Source organism: Oryctolagus cuniculus, chromosome 11, assembly GCF_964237555.1.
Source record: "Oryctolagus cuniculus chromosome 11, mOryCun1.1, whole genome shotgun sequence".
Taxonomy (NCBI): Eukaryota; Metazoa; Chordata; class Mammalia; order Lagomorpha; family Leporidae; genus Oryctolagus; species Oryctolagus cuniculus.
This window is the reverse complement of record NC_091442.1, coordinates 87978081-87994342: the sequence shown is the minus strand read 5'-3', so window position 1 is coordinate 87994342 and position 16262 is coordinate 87978081. Positions and strand designations below refer to the sequence as shown.

The 16262-nt window shown below is 37.1% G+C and overlaps 1 protein-coding gene across 13 annotated transcripts in view; it reads right to left on the bottom strand.

Moving 5' to 3' along the window:
- The window catches only part of LRRIQ1 (leucine rich repeats and IQ motif containing 1), a 239590-nt gene that overhangs the window by 89597 nt on the left and 133731 nt on the right, over window positions 1-16262 (bottom strand). Inside the window, exon 24 of one of the 13 annotated variants that reach the window (XM_070051480.1) lies at window positions 16125-16246. The exons of the other annotated variants lie outside the window; for them this stretch is intronic. Coding sequence (XP_069907581.1) covers window positions 16224-16246 — 23 coding nt within the window. The 3' untranslated portion in view covers window positions 16125-16223. Of the gene's footprint in view, window positions 1-16124; window positions 16247-16262 lie in introns of those variants that run through there. 13 annotated transcript variants of the gene reach the window in all.

The following is a 16262-nucleotide window of genomic DNA, read 5'->3' as shown; positions in this document are numbered from 1 at the left end:
CCATATAGGTGCAGGTTCGAGTTTGGCTGCTCCACTTCTGATCCAGCTCTCTGCTAACGTGCCTTGGAAAGCAGTGGAGGATGGCCCAAGTTCTTGGGCACCTGCACCTATGCAGGAGACCCAGAAGAAGCTCCTGGTTCTTAATTTCAGATTGGCCTATCTCTGGTTGATGTGGCCATTTGGGGAGTGAACTAGCGGATGGAAGACCTCTCTCTCCCTGTCTTTACTTCTTCCTGTAACTCTTTCAGATAAATAAAATGAACCTTAAAAAAAGGAATGAATCTGGGGGCTGGCATTATGGCATGGGGTAAAGCTGCTGCTGCGACACCAGCATCCCTTATGGGCACCAGTTTGTGTCGCAGCTGCTCCACTTGCAATGCAGTTCCCTGCTAACATGCCTGTGAGAGCAGTGGAGGATGGCTCAGGTGCTTTGGCCATGTACCTACATGAGAGACTCTGAATAAGCTACTAGCTCCTGGTTTTGGCTTGGCCAAGCCCTGGCCAATTGCAGCCATTTGGGGAGTGAACCTGTGGGTGGAAGATCTCTCTTCCCCCACCCTCTCTCACTCTGTAACTCTGCCTTTCAAATAATATATAATTTTTTTTATTAAAAAAGACTGAATCTGATTTTTCAAGGTTAAGTGAGTGAATAGTTAATGATACTATTAACAGAGACAGATTGAAAGCCAAACAAGTAGGCAGAGTGAAATGAATATGATTTACTTCAGGGTAGACACACAATGCTTGAAGTACCCAGATAAAAATCAAACGGGGAAGGATGGATATAGAGAATTGGTTTTTAATGCTTGTAAGTATGATATATGAGAGAATTAGGTGTTCTAGCTTGATCCTTCTATAATGCCAATAGTAGCAAGTCTAATTTTTACTTTCACAGTATTTTGTTGTGACTCTAAATGTAAGTCTTTTCAACAGGACTCAAAGGCAGTATTTGTAAAGACAGAGGCTATATCTTATTCATCTTTGCATCCCTAGAATCTAATACAATGTCTGACAAAGTAAATATTTGCTGTATGAACAAATAAATATCCACAATTCTCAGTAGAGAAGGCTACAGATAAAATTTTATACAATAATGCTAGTTAAGGAATGGGAATAAACAGAGAAAATGACTAAAAAGAAATCCCTCATAAAAAGTAGAACCAGACAAGAGTGGGAATGAACATATAAGGAAAGTGGAGAAATTCCAGGGAGAATGATGAAATGTTGAAGAAAGGGCAATTAGAAATAAAGTTCCTAAATTTGGCAACTAATAGGCTTGCACTGATTACTATAATGAATGTAATTTGAGTAGATGATGGCACTGTTACCAAAGTGTAACTTCACAAGTGGATTGTACATTAGTTTATATATTTGTTTATTAGCTTGTAATTCTCACTAAGCTGAAGCTTCTGAAGATTCTGGTTATTAATTATGCATTATTTCTCAAGCAAAAGGAAAGAAATAGAATCACAGAAGTGGTTTTTGAGGGAATTAAAAATGCAGAATATACAAAAATGAAGTACAAAGACATTGATGAGACTACTTAAGAAGGCTAGCAAGGGAAAAAGAGATTAATGAGGCAGTAGACTGAAAGGAGACAGAATCACATTTTCACTGGGCGAGATGCAACTTGTCCATGTTGATTTGAAGAAGTTAGGGGAGATGGTAGAGCAAATATTTAAGAAAGAAAAGACAGGAGATAACATGGGATCATCATGAGAGAGTATCATGAAAACAAGTATGTTAACATCTGCTACAGTTTGGACGCAGTTTGATCCACAAAGGTTCATGAGCAAGAAGTTTGTTTTCCATTGTGGTGAAGTAAGAGGTGATGGAATGTTTAAGAGGTAGGAGATGGTTAGGTGACTGGAGACATTACTCTTGGATAAGACTAATGTTGCTCTTGTAGAATGGCTTAATTCCCCCTGAGATAGCGGGTTGTTATAAAAGCAAGACCTGTATCACCATATGATTCCTTCTGCACATGCTCCCACCCTTTCAATGCCCTTGTCTAAGAGGCCAACACTAGAGGCTGAACACATGGGGCTTGGCTTCCCACTCTTTCACTTTCAGTCTCCTAAACTTTGAGGTAAATAAACATCTTTTCTTTCTAAGTGTGGGGAGCAACTCGGACTAGACTGTTACTGGAATTAAGACTTATTCTATGCATCTGCTCTCCCACAATATGGCGCTGAGAAGGGAGTAACAGCTTCTACACAGCTGCCTCCAGTTCAACCAATAAACTGTAGGACCTGCTCCTGATTGGAGGAGAGCAGCGTACTCGGCGTGTGGGTAGCAGAGTTGGGATTGGTGGAAGAGGACTATAAAGGAGGAGAGAGACAACATGCACGAGGAACATCTGAGGGAACACCTGTGCAGCCCCCGAGAGAGCCGGCCGGCAGTGTGCCGCTCCCCCGCGGAAGTGGGGAAAGTGGCTAGGGGGAACCGCCCTTCCACTGAGGTGGAAGGGTCGGTAGTCAACCCGGGAAGAACCAGCAGCAAACCCGGGGAGGGCCGAGCAGACAAAAGAACAGCGCAGGGTCCTGTGTCGTTCCTCCACGAAGAGGGGGAGCGACGTGGTTTTGGGTATTTCTTAAAATTTGACTTATCTATCTAATGAGAGAGAGAGAAAGAGAGAATCTGCCATCTGCTGTTTACTTATGCCCACAATTGCCTTGGCTGGGCTAGCAGGATCCAGTAGTGGTAGGGGACCAATTACTTCAACCAGTTGAAGCATCACCTGCTGCCTCCCAGGTTCCAGTGTTCAAATTAGCAGGAAGCTATAATTTGGAGTGGATCCAGGACTTGAATCTATTTACTGTGGTATGGGATATGGGCAACTCAAGCAATGTCTAAATTGTTATTTATATCAATGGAAATGGAGTAACAAAAAATCCAAATCAAAGTTAAACATTTGGTCAAAGAAAGGAAGATGGATAATATTTACTAAGTGAGAAAGAAAGCAATAAAGAAGTTTGGGATGACAATGGAAATAAAAATGATTGTTATCAAATTCGAGCACTGTACTATGCTAAGTATCTCATTTCTCACAACTTATCTATTAGATAGGTATTCTCATTCCATATATAAGATTCAGGTTGAACATACGCATGTGATGTCACCATTATTTCTTTGCTTTTTTTTCAGTATCTCTACATCTGTCTACTGTTTACTTTGGTCCAAGCTACCATCTCTATTCTAGACTAATGCCATGATCTTCTAACTTATCAAGTTCACCCTTGTTTCCTTTTTATCTTTCCTTTCCATAATTATTCATTGTAAAATAAATCTGATCATCTTTTCTTTGGCTTACAATCCTACTATGGCTGCTGTTCATGGCACACATAAAATTTTCATTTTAGATGGGAAAGGATTAACTAAAATACTGTATCCCTTGTGAAGTTTTCCAGCTTCCTCTCATTCCATGTCAGTTTTCCTTCAGTTCCTGAAGGACCCAGGCTACACCTTCTCTAAGTCTTTTATCAGACCCAAAGCTTGGTATGGAACTCCCATTCTACATAACTTCTACTGTTTCTGATTATTTTTACTCAACCCTCAAACTATCAGCACAAGTGTTACTTTTTTCCTTGGCTCCCAGAGTTAGTGTTACAATGAGCTTCTCTTATATCACCTCCATGTAGTTTTACTCAATTGTGTTATTATACATTTACATGATTATTTATAAATGTATGTCTACTTAGTCCCTGATTACTTCCTCCCACCTCTGTCAGAGAGTATATTCCATTACTTATCACCTGTATTATTTCATTCAGCAATATATCTTCATCTCCTTGTACAATATCAAGGTCAAAATAGATATTCAAGAAACATGTGTTAAAATAGGGAATATAAGGGACTGAGTCTTTCTAATTCTAAAGGTTAGATCATTTTAATACATTTTTAAACATTTTTATATTCAGGTTTCTCACTGACTTTATGTGGTGTATTGTTACTTGCATTGTTTGATGATGAAAATCAAGTCAGAAAGGTTCAATAACATAATCAACATTATATAGGTTTCAGCTTGGATTGAAACTCAGTCCTATATTTCAAGATAGCAGATGTGTTTTTTGCTCCATCATTAGGGTAGAGATAGCGAAAAAGAAAGGAATGTAATGTTATTTAAAACCAATCATAAAAATCTTAGGCAGGATAACTAATTTATGCAGGGTTAAGAAAAACAAAATAGAGTAGTCTCTTGGTATCTTTGAGGGGATTGGTTCCAGGACCTCTGTGATATAAAAAATCCCTGGATGCTCAAATCTTTTACATAAAATGGCATAGTATTTGCCTATAACATACACATATCTTCCTGTATGTTCAAAGTAATTTCTAAATTACTCATAATGCACATTACAATGTATATATCAAATAAATGTTTATTTTACTGTATTGTTTGGATAATAAAGACAAGAAATAAAATTATGTATATACTGTACAATTGCTAATCTTTTGAGAATACTTTCCATCCACCATTAGTTAAATCTATAGACGCAGACCCACAGATATAGAGGGGATCTGTATAATGTTATTGTTACCATGTCTGTAAATATGTTAAGTCAATCAGCAGCCTCCCAAACAAAGCCAAAGTTAGGTTAGATTTATCCACATATCCATTCTTTATTCTTCATTACTTCTGACATATCCACCAAGACTTCATCTGGAAGCCTTTCCCTTTGCCCAAAAAACACGCATTAGTGTTTATTTTAAAATCAGCCTTTTGGTGATGAATTCTGTTCTTTTCTTGACTAAAAGGTCATTATTTTACTGTATTGTTTTCATATACTAACTTTGTATAAAAATACTGTTTAATGGGTGATTTCAAACATACCTCACTTAGTTATTTACAGAAAGACATCACAATGATGTTATGTAGGTACATGGTTTTAATGTAAAACACCCCATCTCTTCCAGTTGAACCTCTAAGTGGATTCGGTAACAACATGGTCACATATCTGAGAAGATACATGACTAATTATAGTAGCCACTGGGATCCCCAGAATGGATGACTTCCCTGAGCTTAGATGATCCACACACTCAGAGACTTGTCTAACACATATGCATTTCCAAAGTGCAAAGTGGTTAGGTCATCAAATGCTGTGCCATGGTGTGATTATATCCTCACCACACTAAATACGCTATGTGATTTCTTTTCTTTTCCTTTGTCCTTTCTTTAAGCAAAGTAAATTTATTGTTCTATGAAGCCTATTTTATTTCATGAATTTTATTCTTGACTTGAACCGAAAATAGACAGGTGCTAATGGGGCAAAAAATGGCAAAGCAGTTTAACAGATTATATTTTCTTCTCATTTTTGAAGTTTTACTTTCTCAGTTAGTTATAAAATTTTACATTCAGTCAGTTTTCTGTGTATTATAATTACTCTCCAAATTTATTGGTAAAAGTGTATATATCTATAAGCTCATGTATTAGTACTCGCTCTATATGTAGTACAAATATAATTATGTAAAATGGTATATCTAAAAGGGTATAAATATATAAGGGTATATATCTATAAAGGGTATATATATATATTAAAGGGTATATATCTATAAGCTCACATATTAGTACTCTCTATATAGTATATATATATACATATATACACACATATATATGTGTGTGTGTGTGTGTATATATATATATTATATATATATAATTAACCCTACAACTCTCACAAAGAGTATGCCTATCAATGTGTTCAGGTATGCAGACAACCAGATTTCCTTTGCCCCTGGATTTATGACATTTTTTGTAGATGTGCCTAAAAGACAGCTTTCTTTTCATTTATTTTCCTATCATTCAGCTGGCCTTCCTGATGTGGAAACAGTCTTGGGGATTTTTCAGATTGATATTTTTGATAATTTCCTTCCATCTATTTTATTGCTGTCATTGTTATTGTTCTTCTCTTTTTCTGGATCTTTAATTATTATTACTTTTTAAATTTTATGCTTAAAAATGTATTTGCTTCTACTTAGTTGAGAGGCTGAGAGAGATAATGAAACAAGAAAGAGAAAGGAAATGTGGCAGGGACTTAAATAATTTTATCATCACCTGCTTCCTCCCATGCTGCAGAAAGAAACTGGCTTTGAGAGCAGAATTGGGACTTGAATCCAAGCACTCAGATAGGATGCCAGCAGGTAGGCCAAATACCTACCCGTGGACCTCTATCAAAAGCTGCATTACCCAGACTAAGTCTCTTTCTTTATATTTTCTTTCATGTCTTATCACTTGGCATTTTTGTTCTAGTTTCTATCTCTGTTTCTCCCACTCTCTTTGTAACTGACTTTCAAAATAAATAAATAAATCACTTAAAAAAAGAACTCTAAGAGCTACAAAATTCTTTTCCATTTAGTAAATGTAATCACCCCTTTACACATATAAGATATATATTAAATATATATGCCAAGTATGTATATATATTTATAACATATTTAAACAATATACACTTAAAGTTTGTATAGTATGTAGAGGTATATATAAAATATACTCTGATGGGAGAAAATACTGCAAACTATGCAACTGATAAAGGATTAATATCCATGATCTATAAACAGCTTGAGAAAGTCAACAACAACAAAGCAAACAATTCAGTCAAGAAATGGGCAAAGGACTTAAACAGATATTTTTCAAAAGACAAAATTCAAATGGCCAACATACACATAAAATAATGCTCAGGATCACTAGCCATCAGAGAAATGCAAATAAAAACCACAATGAGGTTTCATCTCACCGCAGTTGAATAGCTATCATTCAGATATCAAAAAAAAAAAAAAAAAACAATAAATGCTGGTGAGGATGTGGGGAAAAAGGTACTCTACTTCACTGTTGGTGGGAAAGTAAACTGGTACAACGATTATGGAAAACAGATTAGAGACTCCTCAGAAACCTGAAAATAGATTTACCATATGACCCAGCCAATCCACTCCTAGGAATTTACCCAAATGAAATGAAATCAGCATATGAAAGAGTTATCAGTACCCTCATGTTCATTGCAGCTCAATTCACAAATATGATATGGAATCAACCCAGATGTCCAAGAAACCAATGACTGGATAAAGAAAATATGGTATATATTAACTATGGACTACTACTCAGCTGTAAAAAAAAGAATGAAATTGGGGCCAGTGCTCTGGTGCAGTAGGTTAAGCCTCTGCTTGGAATGTCAGCATCCCATATGGGAGCCAGTTCGAGTCCTGGCTGTCCCACTTAAAATCCAGCTCCCTTCTAATAACCGGGAAAGCAGTGGAAAATGGTCCAAGTACTTGGGCCCCCGTCTCACATGGGAGTCCTGGAAGAAGCTCCTGGCTCCTGGCTTCAGATCAGCCTAGATCCAGTTATCATGGCCATTTAGGGAGTGAACCAGCAAATGGAAGACCTCTCTCTGTGTCTCTCCCTCTCTCTAACTCTGTCTTTAAAATAAATAAATCTTAAAAAAGAAAGAATTAAATCCTGTCTTTTGCAAAAAAATGGATGTTACTGGAAACCACTATAGTCAGTGAAATAAGCCTGTCCCCAAAATACAAACATTATATGTTTTCCTTGATCTGTGGTAGTTAATAGAGTGCAAAAAATGTAATGTATATGAGCATAATTAACATTTTGAGATTTGATTGTTCACAGCCCTTGTCTAACTGTTGAGGAACAGTTTTTTTCTTGTTACTATTTGTTGAATTCTTTATTTAGTGGACAGTTAAGTTTATGATTATAAAATAAAATGAAAATGTCATTGTAAAAATTAAAGAAAGGATAAGAAAGGAAGGAGGGGGGTGGCTGGGGAGCATGGAAGTGAAAGTGTGTGGGAAGTATCACTATGATCCTAAATATGTATATATGAAATACTTGAAATTTGTTCACCTTATATAAATTAAAAATTATGAAAACATTATTATTCAGAACAAAAATATATATGCTTTGAAATAAATACATATATTCTCTCATGGATGAATTAAAGAAAACATGGAAAAAAGTTATAACTAATATGGGTAAAGAAGAGTTTAATAGGCTGCTCTCAGACCCAGAATGTCATTCTCAAAGTCCATCTTATCTATGAATAATATTTATTTATTTTTTATTATTACTTTTTTGACAGGCAGAGCGGACAGTGAGAGAGAGAGATAGAGAGGAAGGTTGTCCTTTTTCCGTTGGTTCACCCCACAATGGCTGCTGCAGCCGGTGCGCTGTGGCCAGTGCACTGCGCTGATCCAAAGCCAGGAGCCAGGTGCCTCTCCTGGTCTCCCATATGGGTGCAAGGCCCAAGCACTTGGGTCATCCTCCACTGCACTCCTGGGCCACAGCAGAGAGCTGGACTGGAAGAGAAGCAACCGGGACAGAATCCGGCACCCCGACCGGGACTAGAACCCAGTGTGCCGACACCGCAAGGCGGAGGATTAGCCTATTGAACCGCGGCACCGGCCCTATGAATAATATTTTTAAAGTATGTTTTTATGTTTTATGCATCACTAGATCAAGCTGCCTAATCAAAAATTTTCTATATACAATTTTTAAAAATTTATTTATTTATTTGAAAGGCAGTGTTACAGCAAGACAAAGGCAAAGAGAGAGAGAGAGAGAGAGAGAGAGAGAGAGAGAGAGAAAGTCTTCCGTCCACTGGTTCACTTTCCAGATGGCCTCAACATCCAGAGCTATGCCAATCCAAAGCCAGGGGCTTCTTCCAGGTCTCCTAAGTGGGTTCAGGGGCCCAAGAACTTAGCCATCTTCTACTGCTTCCCCAGGCCATAGCAGAAAGCTAGATAAGAAGTGGAGCAGCTGGGACTCGAACCGGCGCCCATATGGGAGGCTAGTTCTGTAGGTCTTAGCTTCACCCACTATGCCGCAGCATCTGTCTCTGTATAGAACATTGAAACTGGTTCCAAATATTTTATTACCAAGTGGTATAATATTATCTAGGATATACTTAGAGTGTTTTAATTATAAATGTCATAAATCTTTCTTTCTTATTCAAGCATTTATTTATTAAGTACCGAATATGTACCTGGCACTGCTCTAGGTGCCAAGGATGTAAAAATCAACAAGATTGACATGGTTCTTCAGTCATAGAACTTGTATTCTATTGGTGGACACAATATGTAAGTACACAGTTAATAAATAAGTAAATGTTATGAGTGGCGCAGTTGCTATGAAAGAGAACTTGGTAGAAAGCAAAGGGTTACTTTAGTTGGTGTTGTCCCGGAAAGAACCTTACTCTCACTAGATGTGAGAACTCAACAATGACAGAGTCATTTGTGAAAGTGCCAAGGGCAGTTTCTAGGCAGGAAGAAGATGAATTACAAGGGCCACAAGGAATCAGCATGCTTATCATACTTGTGGAATAGAAAGTGGGCTTGACGTTTCCTAACAAGTAGGCAATGACATGGAGTCTAGCTTTTGTTGCAAGTGTAACGGGAAGATATGGAAATTTTTAAATACTCAGTTTAAAAGCTACTATATTAAAGAAGAAGAAGAAAGAAATGAAACAGCTCCTGACTGAGTATCTCTTTAATGGGCTACAATTTTTCAAATTTATTCAGTTTTTTTTTATCTTTTTTTTTAACTTTTATTTAATGAATATAAATTTCCAAAGTACAGAATATTGATTACAATGGCTTCCCCCCCATAACGTCCCTCCAACCCGCAACCCTCCCCTTTCCCACTCCCTCTCCCCTTCCATTCACATCAAGATCCATTTTCAATTCTCTTTATATACAGAAGATCAGTTTAGCATACATTAAGTAAAGATTTCAACAGTTTGCTCCCACACAGAAACATAAAGTGAAAAATACTGTTTGAGTACTAGTTATAGCATTAAATCTCAATGTACAGCACACTAAGGACAAAGATCCTACATGAGGAGTAAGTGCACAGTGACTCCTGTTGTTGACTTAACAAATTGACACTCTTGTTTATGGCATCAGTAATCACCCTAGGCTCTTGTCATGAGCTGCCAAGGCTATGGAAGCCCTCTGAGTTCACTGACTCTGATCATTTTTAGACAAGGCCATGGTCAAAGTGGAAGTTCTCTCCTCCCTTCAGAGAAAGGTACCTCCTTCTTTGATGACCCATTCTTTCCACTGGGATCTCACTCGTGGAGATCTTTCATTTATTCAGTTTTGCTACTGATTTTCTTCCAAGATCATTTTTCCCTTCCAGTACACTGAGAAATAAGGTCATACAAAAATTGGTTTATAAAATTTTCATACCTCTTATTGAATTCCCTGCAAATACAGATTTTTACCATGTTTCCTCAAAAATAATGATGCTTTCTCTCCTGAAAAGGATGACGATTGTTGTAAGCATTTCACTATTTAAACAAAATACTTGCAACAATGCCTTATACAAACTATAAAGGATAGGCAAGAAAAAAGAGAGGCTATTATATCATGGATAAAGCGTATTCAAAATATCATGGGAGCCCAGTGAGCAGTTTTCCAAAATAGGACCCAAAAAGTCTTCCTATAGGATTCATATATATGTGGGACAACCAGAATTAGCAGAGGGAAAAGGTTTCCTGGGATGTACAGCAAAGCAAGTGCAGTTTGGTAAAGACAAGACATGCTCAAAGACATTGTGTAAGGATCTTGTAACCCTATCTAAATCAGAGACATTATGTAAGGACCTTGTAACCCTATCTAAATCTGAAACTACTGGCAGAGTAGTTTGTGCTTTCATTTACTCACTAAGAAGCATTTACTGAGGCCTGCATGGTGGTGCAGCAGATTGAGCCACATGGGCTCCTGCTCCAGTCCTGGATGCTTCACTTCCGATCCAGCCCCTTGCTAATGTTCCTGGGAAAGCAGTGGACGATGGAGCAAGTGTTTGGGTACCTGCACCCATGGGGGAGACCCAGATGGACTTCCAGGCTCCTAGTTCGGCCCAGCCCAGTCCCCCATAGTTGTGGACACTTGGAGAGTGAAAACAGCATATGGAAGATAGATTCATATCATATTTCTCTCTTTCTCTTTCTCTTTCAACTCTCCTTTTCAATTGAATAAATTTTTTAAAAAAGAAAAGCATGTATTAAGCACAAATTATATATCTGAAACTAAGTTAAGGGCTGAGTATAATATGAAAGGATCCATGCAGCTCCAATTTTAGTGGGAAAATAATAATTCAGATGATGGTGGCTGTAACTGACATATTGATAAACAAGTCACATTTTACATCTTTGCAGCTATGTGTATTTTGACTAACACTGAATTTTGCTCAGTGGAAATTAGATTGTGAGGATCTCTTCTTAGTAGAATGCCTTCAGGTATTCTTTGTTTGCCTGTACATATCCTTGAGGCATTTAATTTGTTACCTCTTAACACGAAGTAGTTGGCAGCATTAGCAAGTACTATATGAGCTATGGAAATATAAGACCTGCTTTAAAACAATTTACATAATGTGACTTTGTGCTCTAAGCTGGCATTACAAGAGAGAAAGCAGAAGAAAATGCTTGTAATCATAATGTAAAAAAAATACCACAAGAGAAGATGGTTTGATTAGAGAGCTCTGAAGTAAAATTAGAGAAATTAAAGGTTTTTTATGCCACCAATCATCAAAAATTTAATACAAAAATATTGGAACATCTATGATGTATGAGAACATATGGTATCTGTAACTCTTCTATTTTATAAAAGGACAAATGGGAATCATGTTAGTGATGACAGCACCAGACTGGGAATTGAGAAAACCTGACTTTAAAATCAAATAAAATTGTTCTAGAGAATGGAGGAGCCAAGATTAAAATTGTCATACTGAGAAAGTTGTCGGGCCAGACTCAGCTTTTTTCCTGGCTTGTCTGTCTTCCTTCCCAGTCCTAAGCCAGAAGTCTGAATTTTGTATTAACTTAAGAAATAGAAAATTTAGAAGTTTCAGTAGATGACAGCAGGAGAGCCATTCACATATAAATAAAAACAGAAATAAATGAAGCAAAAATGTAGTGCTGAATTTTGAGCTGTAAGAAGGTTCCCAAGTATGTGAAAATTAAAATATATGATTCAAAATACGGTCCTCTTTACTTAGAGACTAATAGATTTGGTACTTAATATTAGATTAGAATAATATTAATAATAATTAATAGTTGAAGTAGCATAGAGAATTATAGAACATAAATCCATCCTAGCACTAAATTATCCCCTGATTTATATTAATGTAAATTATTAGAAAACAAACAAAATTTATTTGAGTCTCTCATGGATTTTTTTTGCCTACTTTAATAATGATTTATTTTTCCTATGTATTTTTAGTTCTGTTTGTATACATTACAAATGCACATTACATTACAAAGGGTTACCTGATAATATTTGCTCTCCAAGTTATGCATCTTGTTTTAATTTTCCTAGCTTTGTTTTGATGAATTATCCCCATTTCCTTTCAGCCACTTTCTCTCTGTACAACCTTGGGCAAGTCACTTATCAAACTGTGAATGTCACAGATTTCTCATCTGTAAAGTGTTGCCAGTTATAATACCTTCTGCAGATCTTGTAAAAGGACTGAGTTAGAGAATTCAAGTAAAACTCTAAGCACAGTACTTAATAATAACTATAATAAATACTACAAACTGTAAATAAGAAAAAATCCTTAATTTAAAAATAATGGTCACCAATGATTACAAGTTTTGAGTACTTTCTAAGTACTTACACTGTGTGTTCTAAGTATTTCACAAGTAAGTTCTTATGTAATCCTCAGTATACTCCCAACTAGGTACTAATAGTATCCAATTTCACAGATGAAAAATAATGAGAAACAGAAAATAATATCTGCAAGGTCATAGAGCTAATTAATGGCAGAGTCAACATTTGATCTGCTATGATCAAGTGGGGATTATCCATGGGATGCAGGAGTGGCTCAACATACAGAAACCAATAAATATGATTTATCACATTGAAATGAAAGGCACACACACACACATACACAGCATTTGCCAACAAGCAACAGCCATCAATAAAACTTCTGAATAGACAAGGAATACAGGGAATGTACCTCAACTAACCAAAGGTGATATATATGACAAACTCATACTAACATCGCACTCTACAAGGAGAAAATGAAAGCTTTTCTTCTAAGATTAAGGACAAGAGAAGGATGCCCACCTTTGTCACTTCTTTTTGACATAGTAGTCAAGATCAGAAAACATATCAATAGGTATAAGGAAGAAGTAACAGGCATTGAAATAGGAAAGAAAGAACTGGAATTATTTCCATTTGTTAACAAACATTATCTTTTTTATAGAAAACCCTAAAGAGTTCAAATAAAATCTGTTAGAACTGATAAACTGAATAAATTTGAAGGATACAAAATAGACATAAAAAATCGAGTTATTTCTATAAGCTCATAACAAACAATATGAAAGGGAAAATAATGATTTCATTTATAGTAGCAACTTAGGGCTAGTGTTGATCTGCAGCCTGCAATGCTGGCATCACATTCTGGAGCACTGGTTTGAGTCTCAGCTGCCCTGCTTCTGATCCAACTATCCACTGATGCTCCTGGAATAGCAGCAGAAGATGGCCCAAGAATTTGGGCTCCCATAACCCATGTGGGAGTATCTGGATGGACTTCTGGGCTCCTGGCTTCAGCCAGGACCATTGAGGACATTTGGAGAGTGAACCTGACGAAGGACAATCCATGCAATGCTAGCATCCCATATGGGAACCATTTTGAGTCCTGGTTGCTCTACTACCATTCCAGTTCCCTGGGAAAACAGTGAAGTGTAGCTAAAGTGCTTAGGCCCCTGTACCCACATGGGAGCCTGGTCCAGCCCAGGCTGTTGCAGCCATCTGGGGAATGAACCAGTGGATAGAAGACCTCTCTGTCTTTCCCTCTCTCTGTAACCCTGCCTTTCAAATAAATAAATAAATAAGTAATATTAAAATACAAGATCTATTGGATATTGTTTAATGTAGTTAATTGATTATATATTTCAAAATTAAAGCAAGAAAATTCAAATATCTCATCATAAAAATGATTTGTAAAGTGAAGCGATATATCAATTATCTTAATTTAATCACGCTGTATTATGTACATGTTGTAAAACTACAATATTTTCCTCATGAAACATATAAAATGATTTGTCAATCAAAATAACAAGAAAAACAAATGAGTAACACTAAGGAATATCACTGAGGGAGAAGCAAAATTGGCACTCCATGCACCCTTTCTACTTATTAAAATTGTAAATATCTTTTTCAAAACAGTTTAATGATACACTTTCAAAATTGAAATACACATGCATTGATTTACTAATTCTACTTTTTAGAAATCAATCCAACAATGTAATTGAACAAGGACTTAAAAACAAGAGTCAAGCTGTGCCAGATTCACTGTGGAGTCTATACTTTCATCTGTGATGCTACACTTCCTCAGACCCAAGTGATGGAAACAAAAGAGTAGTACCAAGGATACAAATTGACTACATAAAACAGAAAAGGGAAACTTGGTTGGAGATCTTTAAAGTAGTAATCAAGAAAGTGTTTCAAGTTCTAAGGTAAGTTTGAGTATTAAAGCCTAGGTAGCAATTATAGTTTATAAAGCTAAACCAAGACAGGTACATGATTAAATTAATATAAACAAAGTAAGCTGATGTTCAATTTTTAGAGCTTGCAGGTTATCAATCTACTCTTTTTAAAGATTTATTTATTTATTTGAAAGTCAGAGGAGGGAGGGAGGGAGGAAAGGAAGAGGGGAGAGAGAGAAAGAGAGAGAGAAAGAGAGAGAAAGAGAGAGAGAAAGAGAGAGAGAGAGAGAGAGAGTTCTTCTGGTTGACTCCCCAAATAGTCACAATGGCCATGGCTGGGCCAGGCCAAGGCCAGGAGCCAGGAGCTTCATCCAGATCTACCACATGGGTGCAGGGGCCCAAGCACTTGGGCCATCCTCCACTGCTTTCCCAGGTGCATTAGCAGAGCTGGTTTTGAAGAGGAGCAGCCTGGACTTGAACCAGCACCGATATGGTACGCCAGCCCTGCAGGCGGTAGCTACGAACAGCACCTGCCCCTCTCAGTCTTGTCTTAATATGGAATGACTCATATCTGACACATGGCACATATCTGAGGTTAAAATGGGAAGAAATGTGGTCTAAAGTTCCTCATCTGTGCTTACTTATGTTAAAAGTCTTAATCTTGTAGGTAGACAAAAATTGTAAATATTTCATGACTATGGCAAAATTGAACAGTATATTTAAAAACATGCACTACTGTAGTACGTTTTAGTTGATACTAGTTAATTTCATATTTCCTACCAGATATATTTCTTCTAGACTAACAAAAATAGAGTATCTCCACTATACTCTCTGCCTTGCTAGTAACATCTTAACAAAAGTCAGCAAATAATAAAAGCACTTTAGTACAATTTATTTATTTAGATTAATTTAATCATGTACCTGTCTTGGTTTAGCTTGGAAATTTTTTTTTTTTTTTTTTTTTTTTTTTTTTTTTTTTTGACAGGCAGAGTGGACAGTGAGAGAGAGAGAGACAGAGAGAGAAAGGTCTTCCTTTTGCCGTTGGTTCACCCTCCAATGGCCGCCGCTGCAGCCGGCGCACCGCGCTGATCCGATGGCAGAAACCAGGATCCAGGTGCTTTTTCCTGGTCTCCCATGGGGTGCAGGGCCCAAGCACCTGGGCCATCCTCCACTGCACTCCCTGGCCATAGCAGAGAGCTGGCCTGGAAGAGGGGCAACCGGGACAGAATCCGGCGCCCCAACCGGGACTAGAACCCGGTGTGCCGGCGCCGCAAGGTGGAGGATTAGCCTATTGAGCCACGGCGCCGGCTAGCTTGGAAAATTTACATAGTCAACATCTCATAGTGGAAAAGATTTTTTAAATTTAGGTTTTTTTTTTAAATCACACAGTGTTAGTCAAAATAAATGGAATTATTTAAAGCACTAGTCAAATAATACCATGAACTATATTTAACAAAGTAGAAGAAATGATAAGACAATGCTGGCATATTGTTGTACTGAGATACAACTCCACCTGAACTCATTCAAGCTGAACCTATAGCAAAATTTTATTTTGATTTCCCTCATTTGTGGGAGGTCAAATGCCAAACTCTTAATTTTTTTATTTTTTTTTCTTTAGGCAAAAAATCTTTTTAAGTTCTACAATTAGACTGTGATGACACTTATACAACTCTGCATACACGGAAACTCACCGAATTTTACTGTGAAAAGGATGTATTGTATAACAGGTAAATTATATTTCAAAAGAGCTGGTTTCAAAACGCACTTTCTTCTGGACAGCAGGGTTTGTCAGGCTCCAACCTGAAAGCTGTCTTTTGAGGCATCAGA